At 42.7% G+C, this 14,235-nt stretch overlaps 1 protein-coding gene across 1 annotated transcript in view; it reads left to right on the top strand.

The window, feature by feature from the left end:
• Window positions 1-14,235, top strand: part of Plbd1 (phospholipase B domain containing 1) — a 64,966-nt gene that overhangs the window by 16,658 nt on the left and 34,073 nt on the right. Inside the window, exon 2 of the mRNA XM_013153169.3 lies at window positions 2,015-2,234. Within this exon, the coding sequence (XP_013008623.1) occupies window positions 2,015-2,234 (220 nt within the window). The remainder of the gene's footprint in view (window positions 1-2,014; window positions 2,235-14,235) is intronic.

Raw genomic sequence — 14,235 nt, 5'->3', positions numbered from 1 at the left:
GCTTTTTTTTTTTTTGTTGGCAGTCTTAGAGTCTTCTGTGTCTCATTCCTTCTTTTCAAAGACGTTCTCTGGTAATGTTTGTTTTTCACATGGTTTGCCAAGGGGTGGCTTCTGTGCGTACCAAAACTGTGACTGAGAAAGTGTGAAGTGCAGGAAAAAGCACAGGTGGAGGTGGTAAAGCAAATAATGGGCAGACCAGGCACGGGACTAAAATAAGGGTCAGATTATGACTGGAAGCCAATGCTAGATGTAGCCATCCAGCTGAAGTACATCAACTCACTTGCCACTATAAATCCTTTTTTTTTTTTACTGTTGTTTTAATTTTTTATTCTTAATTTTATTTATTGCAGTACATAATAATTACATCTATCATGGGGAGTTGATACATGTGCCTAACACATCTTAATTCTTTTTACATGCCTTCCTTTTATCTCTTGGTCTACAATAAATCCTCCCACCAGATGCAACTTGTCACTTGCCACTCACTGATAGGTTTTTGCCATAAATCTTCAAACAGTTGATTTACTATGGAGTCTGTTCAGTCAAACCTGTTTGATAATATTCATTTGTATTTGCAGCTGCTCCCCAGTGCTAGTATTACTGCCTCAGCTCTACCTCAGAACATCAGGCATTAGATTCTTCATAAGGAGTGAACCCCTAGATCCTTCGCAAGCAAGGCTCATGGTACAGTTCATGGTCTAAGAGAATCCAGTGTCAGTACTGCTCTGACAGGAAGTAGAGCTCAGGCAGTAATGGGTGTGACAGGCAGCAGCTTTAAATACAGATGAAGCTCTGCTCACTTGCCACTTACCTCCTGGTGTGTGGCTCAGCTCACTGGAGGCTTCTGACTTAACACATGTGATGTGTGCAACGTATGTGCAAATGCTACACTATCTTGTATAAGGTACTTGAGCATCTATGGATATTTGGTATTTATGGGATGTCTTGGAAAAAATTAATCATGGGCTTGCAGTACATAACCCACAGATACTATGGGACAACTGTAAGTAATCACCATAGTCAAATGCTTTGAGAAGTTTGTGTTACATTATGATCCAAGGGTTCCATTTGTGACTCAGGCAGAATGGATGCTGATGATAGAGAAGGGTGCAGAGGAGACTGCGGCAGACTGAAATGGGTGAGGAAGATGAAGTGCCCTGTGTGAGTGCAGGTTTCCTTCCAGAAATGCAAGCTGGGACTGTGACCATTGAACAGATAACTGTCACTGGCATTTAGTACAGTCTCTGGGACCTTGTGGTGTGAAATGATGAGGATGCTAATTCTGCTGAATGAGATGGGGCCACTGCAGGGAGTGAGCTTTAGAAAACAGGAGCAAAAAAGCCTAAAATGGGACAAAGTTCTTGGAAAAGGTGAGAAGAGAGTGATGCAGAGCAGGAGAAGAACTGAGGTGTGCGAGAAGAGAGAGATGGGATTGCAAGGGTGATTCACAGATTTCCCCAGACCTTGAGGAGACCACAGATGATAGCTTATAACTTTCCATTGAAAGAGTAAACTAGAACCAGAGATTTAGCTCAGTGGCATAAGCGCCTGCCTGAGAAGCTCGAGGTCGTGAGTTCAATCCCTGGTACAAAAAAATAAAAAATAAAGAGTAAACTAGTTTCATGTGTGAAGAACTAAGCAGAATTCATCACAGGATACAAATGGTCCAAGCCCTGAAGGGAGTGAAAAAGTTAGTAGTTATTGCTGAAAAATTTTGCTGGTTGAATGGAGAGATGGGCGTGAGCTCTAGTTCTGTCAGAATCCCACCCCCAAAACTTGAAGCTCTTAAGCCCACCTCTGTGATACTGAAATCACTCCCCTGTCTATGGCCAGGGTCTTTGGTTTTGGGTTCATCCTCTTTTGGGGTTCTGGTTGTCCTTGTCTGGTAACAAAGACAAACTCTATTTCAATAGAATGGAAATCTTCAAAAGCTAATATGTTGGAATCTTGGTTACATAGAAACAAAACTTCATCAGCAACTGTGGCTTTATAGCATTATTCCTTTGTCTTCCAGGAATTCACTATGCAACCGCGTACTGGATACCTGACACAAAGACAGTAGAAGTCAAAGATATCCTGGACAAGGATGGGGATGCCTATGGCTACTACAATAACTCTATGGAAGCCACTGGCTGGGGCATCCTGGAGATCAAAGCTGGCTATGGCTCTCAGGAACTGACCAATGAGATCATCATGTTTGTGGCTGGCTTTTTGGAGGGTTACCTCACGGCCCTGTAAGTACCCTAGTTATGGAGCGACTGCCTGGTAACCTCTATGCTTTTCTTTATTTAACAGGTGCTCTTGTCTTGCTGGTATTTTGTGTTGGCCTGAAAACTAGTCAAGTCCCTTTGCATGTGGTAGAAAAGCTATCAGAATTACATTTGTGTTCATAATTATACCTGCCTTAGAGGTCCAGAGCCCAGAGCAATGGCCCTCCTTAATAGCACAGCTCTTCACTTCCCACGGAACTATTTTAAAGAGATAGTGAAGTCTTTTCATGCTACTAGTCATTTGCTGTTTGGTGGAAATCAGGTAAGAGGTGGAGTGGTTTTTTGAGAAGACCAAGCTGGGAAGACTAATTAAAAACAAGAGGCAAAGGAGTTTCTTTTCAACCATCTTGAAACGGTACTTCCAAGTGCACAAAAATATTTAAATGGAAATTTTAATGAGTTTATTCTAAATGTTCCTTCCGGTTCTATTGTTACTTGATTCCAGTGTCTTATAAAAATAACAAGTAAATAGTTAATAATGCAATCAGGATACATGGTTTTTAGAGGGAAGACTTTGGCGGGGGGGAGGCAGCAACTCATTTAACTCAAACCTCTTCCCTCCTTTGATATAAAAAGTGTCTTTAGGATTTGACTATTTCTTTTATTCTCTGTGGCCTAAATTGCTAAGTGCAGATTTACCAAGCTTTATTTGGGGCTATCATCACTTTAGTCATAAGGTGCTGATCGTAATCTATGTCAGAGTAATTGAAATTATAACTAATGTTGAATGACTAGTTATTGAGCTCCAGCTTCTCTTTTCTTATTTAGATTGAGAATTCCTGTTTTTGTTCTTATACTCAATTTTTGTTACTTTGACATTAAAAGTTCCCTTACCAGTGTACAATTCAGGGCTGTGTAAAATGTAACTGTAAATGTTAAAAATGTAAAAAAAAGTTAAAAATATACTTGAAGCCTTACTACATATGCAAAAACCTGAACTTCTCATCTTTGCCCCTAAATATTTACCCTACTTCTATATGCTGTGAATTCTGATTATGTTATTTAACTTGTGTTGGCAAGTCTGGAGAAATAGTTCACATGGAAATCATGTATGTCTATGTAAAATTAGATTAAACTCATCAATGATGTACACCGTGGGTCATGAGAGGCATGTGATTTGGATGGAGCAGCTGTAATCAACAGGACTTCTTCGAGCAGTAACATGTCTGCCTTGGGTATTTCCTGGTATCACTGCTCAAGAGCACTTATGGGGTTTGAGAGGGCACCTGTCAACGGTGGCAGTTCTGATACATAACATTTCAGAGAAAAAATACCTCTCGATATCTCATAGCAGCCACTGTTGAGAATAGCTTTATCATTTCACCTCCATTTTTCAAACACAGCATTTATCCTTGAGTACTCTTATCTATTTTCAAAAACTCCATTGAAAAAGGTAGCATTTTATAGCATTTTATTTTATTTTATTTACAACTTTAAAAATCCCATATTAGAGTGAAATTTACTTAAATTTTATTCTTTAAAAAGCAGCTACTATTCAGTAACAATTTTCATGTTTGTTTGCCTTGTATAAAAACAAAACAAAACAACTTTTGCTTTTAACTCTAGCCCCTGCTTGAGGATCTGAGAGCCCTCTGTGTGGTCAGCAGCCCAAGAGAGAATGATCAGGAAGGAGAAAGAGATGAGGCTGGTGATTTCAGCCTAGTACTGGGTCCTTAAGACCCAGTACTGCAGAGAACAAACCTATTAGTACCACAGAGTTTTAGCAAACCAGTGTTTGCAACGGGCAGAGAGGTTTTGCAAAACTTGTGAGTTGCGAGCCTGGGGCTTGATAAATGAGGATTATTTGCCTTTCTGGGAAGGGCAATAAAGTCATTTTAGGCAGATAGTAACAGAAGAGAGTATGGGAAGAGGCCGAGTCTGAAATGAATGGGGTGCTTTTACATTGAGCAAGGCACAGATGCTCTGAGTGGGCCATCTTCACCAGGCAGACCACAGCGTGGAAGTCTTCACTGGGTCAGCCCTTTCAGTATTTACCACTCCTGGCTTCAAGCAAAGGCCACATGAAGGCTTCTCAAATGTGAAAAATGACCTCTCTGTTCACCTCTGTCTACTATTTGTCCCCATGTTCTCAAGGATGAGTTTCACATGCATGAGGTCCCAAGGGGGTAAGGAGGTCCTCCTGCCTTAGAGGTCCAGAGACCAGAGCAATGGCCCTCCTTAATACCATAGGTCTTCACTTTGCATGAAACTATTTTAAAGAGATAGTGAAGTCTTTTCATGCTACTAGTCATTTGGAGGACCTCTGCTCTGCAGAGACTTTGATTTTTCCCGTTGAACAGGACATGTTGGTGAGTAAGAGACGATGAGGCGGTACAGCAGTGGATAGGACACATATATTTAATAAATGTTCAAATAATGTATATTAGAAGAATGAGGCAAAAAAAAGCAAAGATGAATAGAAAAGGAAAGAGAAAAGAAAGAAGAAAGAAAAACAGTGAAAGAAAAAGGAGAGAAGGGCAAAAGAGAAAGAAAGAGGAGAAAAAAATGAAAACCATCAAAATGGTCTTTAGAAAAGTCTATCCCATAAGCATAAGTCTATCCCATACGGCCATCATTCTAACTGCATTACTGAAATGCAAATACAGGAAGGGAATTTCTGAATCACCGTGCCCTTAAAGGACCTATTTTGTGGCTAGTTCCAAACTAGGAATAGTGGGAGAACCCACTAGTGATCCTGCATTAAAACGGACTCTCGGCAATGTTTGGGGAAGGGAGGAATTGTTGTTTTCTGTCCTCCTCTCCTGATGGGGACCAGGAGAAGACATTACACATTCTAATATCTAGGAGCTACTTTGAAAAAAGGAGTATATCCAGTGGAGTAGAGAAACTGGCTAAGAGGTCCAGCAGGAAGAGGTAACAGAGAACTAGCAGGATTCACAGGATTACAACCCCCAGACCAAAGGCATCCCCAGGGACTGATACAGTCAGCACCCCAGCCCATTGAACGCTGTTCTCAAGCAAAGTTCCCCAGCTCTCTCTGAAGCAAAGCAGAAGAGTTTAAATGCCAATCATCTGGAAGCTTACCAATAGTCACAAACCAGCATGGAGAAGGCATGCCAGTCTCACGCTAGAAAGTACATGTGGACAGTTGCCTGAAAAGCTATAGCATCTTCATACAAAGGCATCATTTATCAACTTGAAATCCACACTGATGGGGGCTGGTACTGGGGCCTGCTTTGCAAGAAAGGTTCTCATGTACAAAGACACAGAACTGAGAAAGTGTGTCTGAGACTGGGCTGAAGGTGTGTTCAACACCAGAAGCCAAAGAGCCTTCTCTTCCCATCTTCTCAGCTTACACAGTCGTTATGAGTGGTGGTAAGTTTAGGGCCGCCACTCTTTTCCCCATGGTCACTTTTAAAATGTCATTCTGACATAGGAGAAATATAACTCCCAATGTGCTAGCTGCCTAGTGAGTCAAGTTCTTGTCCCCTGAAATGGAAGAATAAATTCCAAAGGAAAAATGAGGTTAAGAGTAGGAAAGGTTTATTAAAAGATAGCTCCTAGAAGACCGATGTCCCAAATGAGATGGCCACCAAGACCTTTCATCAGGGATAATTTATACAGCAAACTCACAATGGCAGTGCACCATGGGTAAAACTGCGTCAACCAATTAAGATTACAAGCATAGCTACTTAGCTAATACTGATCCAATAGGGAAATATGTCATACTATGGAAAGAGCAAAGGCACTTTTGGGAAGGGATTGATCTGGATTCTCTGGTCACCAACCGAGGTGTCTGATGTCTATCTGAACTTCACTGGACCAGGTGATACCAACCACAGAATGGCCTCAGATCAGTTTATCCCTCAGGTAGAAGCGGAGGCCTGGTCATTGCATCTTTGTCTTGAGGGCTGGCTTTCGGCACAGTTGCAATGTGTCCTCATCTTCTGCACTGAGTCCCTCGAGGACCCAGCCCTGTCTGACTGCCTACTAAGTTCTAAGTAACTTAGCTGCTTGTAATAATTCCTTCTGTTCTCCTTCACCCTGGGGACAGCAGGTGTGTGAGAGGGTGGATATTGTGGGATGAACAATTGAGATACTCAGGTAAAAAGACCGGCTTCACCACCTTGGAAGCCATCATTTGCTCCTTACTCTCTTTCCTTACTTGGAAGCCATCATTTGCTCCTTAGCTTCTGAAATATAAAAAGAAATCTCTTCAAATCCCTTGAAGTATTTCCCTGAAAGTGTTCAATCTTTTTTTTTTTTTTTTTTTGCCTCCTTGTATAGTGATAACATTCCCCAGATGACAATTGGGTCCTGCATCCAGTCTCCATAATTCACCATGATGCTCAAGGCCAGCTGCCCAGAACTGTCCCTGTGAATAATTTCATTGTCCCCACAGTAGCCACCCGAGCCAGCTGGGTCTACAGCTGGGAGTAGGCAGTAGGTGTTTTCACTCCTTGCCTTGCCCTTGATGAGCCTTTCTTCCTTTTCCCCTCTTCTTCTACCATGCTCTCCCAGGAATCAGTCACTGTGGGATGTTGCTGTTGCCATGGAAACAGACATCCCCCTCATCTGGGCTGCTGAGCTGTGCTGCGAACCCCCTTTGTCCCCAGATGGTCACAGACTAGGTACAGTTCTATTCCCAACCTTTCCTACTTTCTCTGATAACCAATTGCTGCCTCCCACATCTCTACCTGTTGAAAAACTGCTAATTCTCTAAAACCCATCTCAGAGACTGTTTTCTTGGTAAAGCTTTGGGTGATTCCATTCCCAGTGGGTTAGAGCTCCATTTCTCCCCTCCACCTTGAGGGCAGGGTCACTGGCTTAGTCAGGTTCATATACTTCAGACATCTGGCAGGGTTACGCCCCCTGAAGATTCTTAATTGCATGTTTATTGGGTTAATTAAATCCTGTTGTCACTACACTTCTGTTAGGGATGAGTCAGAAGGGGAAGGAACATATTTTCATTAACATAGTATGGTAGCAGCCATGGCCAGACCGAGCTCCTGCCTGTGTTTTTCTTGGCTCCTGAAGAGTTAGTTGCAAATTCATTTTCTGATGTCTCACTGGCGATATAAAAGTTGATGAATAATTATGGTTTAATTTTTAATAAAATCGGGCATGAAACCTTTTTGGAAAGAAGGGTGATAGGGGGTTTGGGGATATGATCTGCTCTCGTTTTTAGTAAAGTATGGCTGACCTCTCATGTTGCTGAGGTGGCTGCTGGAACCACCCCAAATTTCTCAGTTTGAATAATCAATTCAGTGACACAAACACTTGTTTTTGCCGTTCTGTGCCAGACTCTGTAGATAAGGAGAAAAGAAGGCAGGAGACTTAGTTCCCGAGTCCACTCTTCACAGGAGGCTTTGCAAGTTCTGAGCCTGAGACGGCAGGGGAGAGTATGGTAACAGAAGTTCTAGCAAAATGGTGGCAGAAACAGGGAGAGCAGCCAACCGTGGCGTTTTGTATGTATGTGTTTGGGCTACCACCAAGAAATACCTCAAAAATGTCCTCCGAGCTGGACATGATGGCACACATGCCTGTAATTTCAGCACTCTGGGAGGCTGAGGCAAGAGGACTCCAAATCCAAGCCCTGTCTGGGCAATTTAACAAGATTCTGTGTAAAGGGAGAAAGAGAGAGTGTGTCTGGGTAAAGGGAGAGAGACAGACAGACAGACAGAGACAGACAGAAGTAAGAAAAGCTCAGCGCTAAGGTCCTGGGTTCAATCCCCAGTACTCTAACAAACAGATAAATGAAGCATAATAAACTCCACCCAAACTTACTCTTTTTAGGGAGTGGTACTAAGGATCAAACTCAAGGGTGTTTTCCATTGGATTAACATCCTCGATACCTCCTTTCTCCTTCCTCCTCCTCCTCCTCCTCCTCCTCCTCCTCCTCCTCCTCTTCTTCTTCTTCTTCTTCTTCTTCTTCTTCTTCTTCTTCTTCTTCCTCTTCCTCTTCTTCTTAGGAAAGGTCTCACTAAGTTTCCTGGTGGAACTCAAACTTGTAATCCTCCTGCCTCAGTCTCCCTAACTGCTGGAATTATACCCTGTGCCACTTCTCTCAGCTTCAACTTACTGTTTTGATGTTAGAGACTGAATATGCTTGCAAGCAAGTCAAAGATAATTAATATGTAGCCCCACCCTCAAAAATATCTAATGACTTTTTAAGTAGTAATTATCTTGATCTTAACCACAAAATAATGATATAGTGATGATGCTATGAAGAGGTTGACAGCTACCATTTATACAGCATTTACAGTGTGCCAGAAACTGCTTATAGGATCTCACCTATGCTAAATTATTTAATTCACAATACCATGAGGTAAGCATCATTATTATTTTCATATCAGTAATGTGAGAACTTGGGCACCGAGAAGTTAAGCTGAAAGTCACAAAGTTGGTTAGTAGGGTTCAGGATTGGAAAGCAGGTTGGTTAGCCATGAAGTTTGCCCACTCATCCAAACACAAGAGCAGATTCATCACTGTGGAAAATACTAAAGCCCTGCCTACTATGGCCAAGCAAACAGGAAATACTGGGAGACCACAAATGATGAGTGCTGATGAGCTATGGACATAATACCAAGAGATGCAGGCAAAGATGGGCGTACAAGGGTCTCCATGAGTCTTCATATATGGATGACTGTGGTAAATAAAAAATAATCAAGTCTTATCCAACTTAGGAAGGAGCTTCCTGACTTTACACCCCACACGAGTGCAAACTAAATCTAATATACCCACAAAGTGTCATCTCTGTCCAATGAGAAGTAGAAACAGAAAAGTCAGGAACCTTGCCTTCAGTCCTATAACCCAGGAGTGGAGCCATGCTTATGGGATTCCAAAGTCTGAGCCCTTCAATGTCACCCTTTATGGCTCCACCACATGGAAATGTAGGGTCCCAGGCGAGGGAGGATCAGGAAGAGCCTCAACCCAAGGAGGCCAAAAATGGCTCTTCTCAGAGCCTGAAGGTGACAGGCGTTTGGAAGCTACCATGTCTCACCTTTTGATTTTCCATCTGTCTTCTTTGCTCTTAGATAAATAACCTCAGCACTGTTCCCAAGTCAAGTCTGCTTCTGCCTTCTCTGCCTCTGCTCTATTGACATTTTGGAGTGGATTATTTTTTGTCATGGCTGGTAGGATGTTTAGCAATGATTTTGGTCTCTGCGCACTGGATACTGGTTTTACATCTTAACCAAACTCAGTTTGTCAACCAGAAATGTCTCCAGAAATGCTTCCTGGTGGGCAAAATTATTCCAGCTATACTGGATGAACTAGGCTGGTTTCAGTGATGAAGATTTTGGGTAATTTTTGAATTTTGAATTTTGATGCTTGATTCTTTGTTTCCTAAGTTGGGGGGAGTATTATCCATCAATAGCCCATGATTAATTTTTTCCAAGAAATAAAGCTCTATTTTCCTTTAACTTGTTTTAATTCCAAGAGCCTCCTGCTGGCAGAACTTAAAATAGTGATTTCTACATAAACAAAATAATGTGTCATTTAAGCTGAGTCAACTCAGGGTGTTTCCTTCATCCTCTGATCAGCTTCTCCCAGAATGTATCAGTGTGTCAGAGGCACCTTGGAGGGAAGGGAGAGATGTTTTCTTACATCCTCTTCTGGCATCCACCAAAGTAGAACAATCTCATTTAAGCTTTGGCTCAGGTATTTCCTCCTCAGGCATCTGGTGGACATCTGTGATCTCCTTGGTCTCTGGCTACATAAGCTTTCCCATCTGAAGTTTAATAGTCATCACAAGTATAAGTCTCTTGACAGCAGTAGATCTGTGGGCTCTCGATGTCTACTTAATCCCCGCCCTAGACCCGAAGAAACATTTGAGTGCTTCCGAACTTTCCAGAAGTGTGAAAGATGTCACATTTGGCTTAGGGGCTACTGAAAGGCTCTATCTCTGCTTCCCCATGCAGTCTTGAAGTGGGAAACTGAAGGGCTATAGCCTTCCTGAACAACTAGCTCAGGTTATCAAACCCACCTGACGCTCTGTGTTAGCCAAATTTCCACTTCTATGACAAGATACTTGAGATAGTCAATTTAAAAGAAAAAGAAGGTTAATGTGGACTCACAATTTCAGAGGCTTCAGTCCATGGTCATTTGGCCCAGGTGCTTTGATCCTGTGGCAGTGTGGTACATCATTGTGGGTGTGTGTGGTAGAAAAGGGCTGTTTTTCTCATAATGTTACAGAAAACAGGCCAAACACAGGGAGAAATCGCACCAAGGAGGTTAAGGAGGCAGTGTATTACCCCAGTGGGGTTCTGACTAGGATCTCTCCTACAGAGCCAGAGCCCTGTACAGCACGGCTTCAGGACTGTTAAAGGGAAACTAAGCAAGAAGTACAAAGGCAGAGTCAGTGCATATGATTGGAGGGTTATGAGGGGAGTCTAAACATTTCAGGTTACATCCTTAGGCCATCAGCTATACAGTGTGGGTTCTACAAAGGAAGAAATATCCTGTTACATTTTAAGTTACATCGTAAGGCCATCAGTTACACAAAGGCAGCAAAGACAGGTTTGCATAAAGGAATAAGTGTTCTGTTGTCAGGCCTGCTGGACATGTCCACTTGTTCTTGGTGGGCATTCTGGGCAAGCTTTTATTTAAAATTTTAAGTTTCCTTTCATTTCCTCCTCTTTTAGTTAATCAGAAGAATCATTTCCAGAGATAATGACTTTCAAGGCTACGTAAGAAGTATCAGGTCTGAGAGTCATTTGGAGACTAATATTGTCTCTTTGTTTTGCAATAACAAATTTAACAAGCAAGGTCCTATCAGTAGTATAAAGAGGCCTATTAGCGGTCCCAACAGAGCTTCTAGCCATGGCACCATTTCGTAGGGCGCTCCACCAATATGAATCCATCTGCGTGTCTGGGGCCTGCTGGTTTATTCATTTTTGCAACTGGAGGGAAGCTTACCAACACTAGACTTATTAGCATAGTAGCAACATTTGTCTTCTAAGAATAACCAATTGCCTCCCTGTTGAGCAGTGAGGAGGTCTAAAGTTCAATGGTTTGGGAGGACCACTGCAGCCTTGGAGTGTGTCAAATGTACCTTGTACTGCCGTGAGACCATCCTCCATCTGGGTGTCCAGTTGTAAGTACTGTTGTTGGCCTACTCCCAGGCCAGTGGCACTGAGGGTCAGACTCCCAGTTATTGCTATTCTTGCCAAAATTGGCAGTACCACAGAGTCACGGTTTTGGCAGGACTGTTGGGCATATGTGGAACCCTGTTGACCTGAGTAGGCAGAGAGATCAGGTACAAGGTAAGCAAGAGCACAGATTCACTTTTGTGTTTAAAAACACATGCTGGACCCTGTCAGAGCAAATAAAGAAGATCCTATGTGGGACCATCAGGGGGCCTGAGGTAGCAATCAGAACATCTATTCAGTCAGCTGAGATGCCTGGTTTTGCAGAGGAACCCAAGAGCCATATAGCTTTCTCCCATTCCTCCGCTGGAAGGGGCTGGGGGTCAGGCCTAAGGCATGGTAAAAGAGAGCTGTGAGAGGTACATAGAGCCAACAATCACTGCCCAGTTTTGGATCTACAGCTTGGAGGACCCAATGGGTACCATTGACCAATGGGTTCGAGGGCCAATGGGAAGCTGAATTAGAGAGCTACTTGGAGACACATGCACACCCATGTTCTATAGCATATCTGGGGCAGAACCTTGGTTCATATCCTGTGAAATGGGCATGGGTACCCCAACCTGGGTTGGTGGCTTGCTTTGAGCATGTATCAAAATAAGGATTCACTTTAGGTTGAGAAGGGTCCCTTCTGTTCTGGTTGCCAATCATATTGGATCAGTGTCATAAAGTTGGGTTTGAAATTCTCAGTGCCCTAAATTTGCCCAGGAGATGTGTGGGTCAAGCAGGCCAAGCAAAAGCAGATGCCAATTAGTTATGGCAGCCATATTAACCGTAAAAAAGGCAGGTTAGAGTATTCAGTCCTATAGTTGTACCAGTATTGAAGAGAATGAAAGTGACCTTATTGAGGGCTTCCCAATCCTCTAGGGGCACAGGCCAGAATCCTAGAGTGAATACTGTAATTAACAGGAAGTAGGGGATCCAAAATCACACTGGGTAGCAGAACATGAATTAATCAGGGCAGATGTTCCAGTGTATGATGTCTGTCCAACTTCAGCCATGCATTGATCCATCAGCTTCCAGAATGATGAGAGCAGGGCTTTGAGTGTGTTGTTTCTTCACAGTTGTCTTTAGGGGAATTGATTCATCAGGGTGGGTTTCCCAACAGTCGTCTGGGTGAGCTTTTTGATCCTTGAATGACAGATCTGTGGCTGGATTTCAGAATAGTTTATCATTGTGCAAGTGGTCAAAGCAATTAAGTAGGACCCCTTTTTCCAATCTTTAATTTAAATCATGTCCCCAGGGTTATATGTGTGTGGCAGGCCTCCCAGGTATATTTTTGTGTATTTGAGAAAAGGTCTTTCCTAGCTGTGTAATTTGTTCTTGCAGAGATGTTACCTAGCTGATGTAAGTCTCTCTGGAGACCCTTAATCATGGGAGGTGGTCTCCCACATAGAAGTTTTAAGTGTGTTTCCATTGGACCCTGGTGAGTTTCTGGATCTTGAAGAAGGTCATAGGAAGCAAATCGACCTTTGCTCTCTGGGTTTCTTGGTGATATTTAGTCAATATTGACTTTAAAGTTTTATTTCTTTTTTTAACTTTTCCAGAGCTTTGTGACCTGTATGCTTTATGTAAATTTTATTTGATTTTTTAACTCATTAGTTAGCTTCTCGGTTACCTCTGCCACAAATACAGGCTTATTATCATTGACCATGATTAGAGACAGTCCATTTCTAGGGAGAATTTGTCTTAGGAGTACTCTATGGACTTCAGTGGCTTCTTCTGTTTTAGTGGGAAATTCTTCTGGCCACCCAGAGTAGGTACAAAAAAGTACCAGGAGATATTTATAACTGTTACATAGCTTGACTTCTGTAAAATCTATTTGTAGGTCTTTAAAAAGGGAAAGTCCAGCATGTTGAATACCAGGTGGGGATCTAGGCTCTAATGAGGGTTCAATCCTTGCCCAGATTTGACATCTTTGTCTAACAGAACCCCAGACTGAGGCCAACTTTGGAACGTAACAGCAGTGGTTTAGAAGCTGATTCATAGCAGTTTCTCTCCATGTATAATTTCATGATGGCATTTTACCCAGGCGTGGCCCAAGTTCTGCCGAACCATCACCTGATTTTCTGGTAAAGTCCAAGTGTCATTTGAGCCCATATAGGCTCCTTCCTATTGTGCCCATTTAATTACTTCCTTGGAGTAGCAGCGAGGCCCACAGCAGAGACTGAGGACAGTTGTAGGGGGCATTTCACACTGGGCTTTCAGATTTTGTACTAAATCATTTGACTCCCAGTTGGATCCTCCATGCTGCTTATTTGGTGGCCTCATCTGTTTTGTGATTTCCAACAACAGTGACCTTTACTTTTTGGTGCCCTTTACAGTGGGTGATGGTGACCTTCTTAGGTTTTCAAATTGCAATCAAAAGTTGAAAAATTTCATCCTTGTTCTTCATTTGTTTTCCTTCTGAGTCAGGAGTCCACACTCCTTTTATAGCATTATGTGCACATGAGCAATGATAAAAGCATACCTTGGGTCAGGGTACATGTTCACCTGTTTCCCCTTTACCCAGCTGAGAGCTTGTATTAAAGCCCGCAGTTCAGCTCTTGGAGCATACCAGTTTTGGGGGGAAAGTCCAGCCAGGAGCCTTCTTCCATAGTAATAATGGCATATCCAGTGCGTCATTTTTTTATTAACTGAGCTACTTTCCCCATGAACAGTGTACTCAGCATGAAACAAGGGCTCAATCAGTAAATCAGGCTGGCTGGCAAAGAGCTCATTGGTCAGCACTAGACAATCATGGTCAGGGTAGCGGGGGTGGGACTCAGTGGGCAGGGTTTTGAGGCTTGGTCAGCTAGAAGATGAGCTGAGGATTTGCTAAGTTCTTAGTACTTGGTGACTTGGCTGTTGGAGAGCCA

Source organism: Cavia porcellus, unplaced genomic scaffold (assembly GCF_034190915.1).
Source record: "Cavia porcellus strain 051 isolate PalLab524CR breed Dunkin Hartley unplaced genomic scaffold, mCavPor4.1 scaffold_27, whole genome shotgun sequence".
Lineage (NCBI taxonomy): Eukaryota > Metazoa > Chordata > Mammalia > Rodentia > Caviidae > Cavia > Cavia porcellus.
The sequence above is the reverse complement of the archived record's forward strand: the minus strand, read 5'-3'. Positions and strand labels throughout refer to the sequence as shown.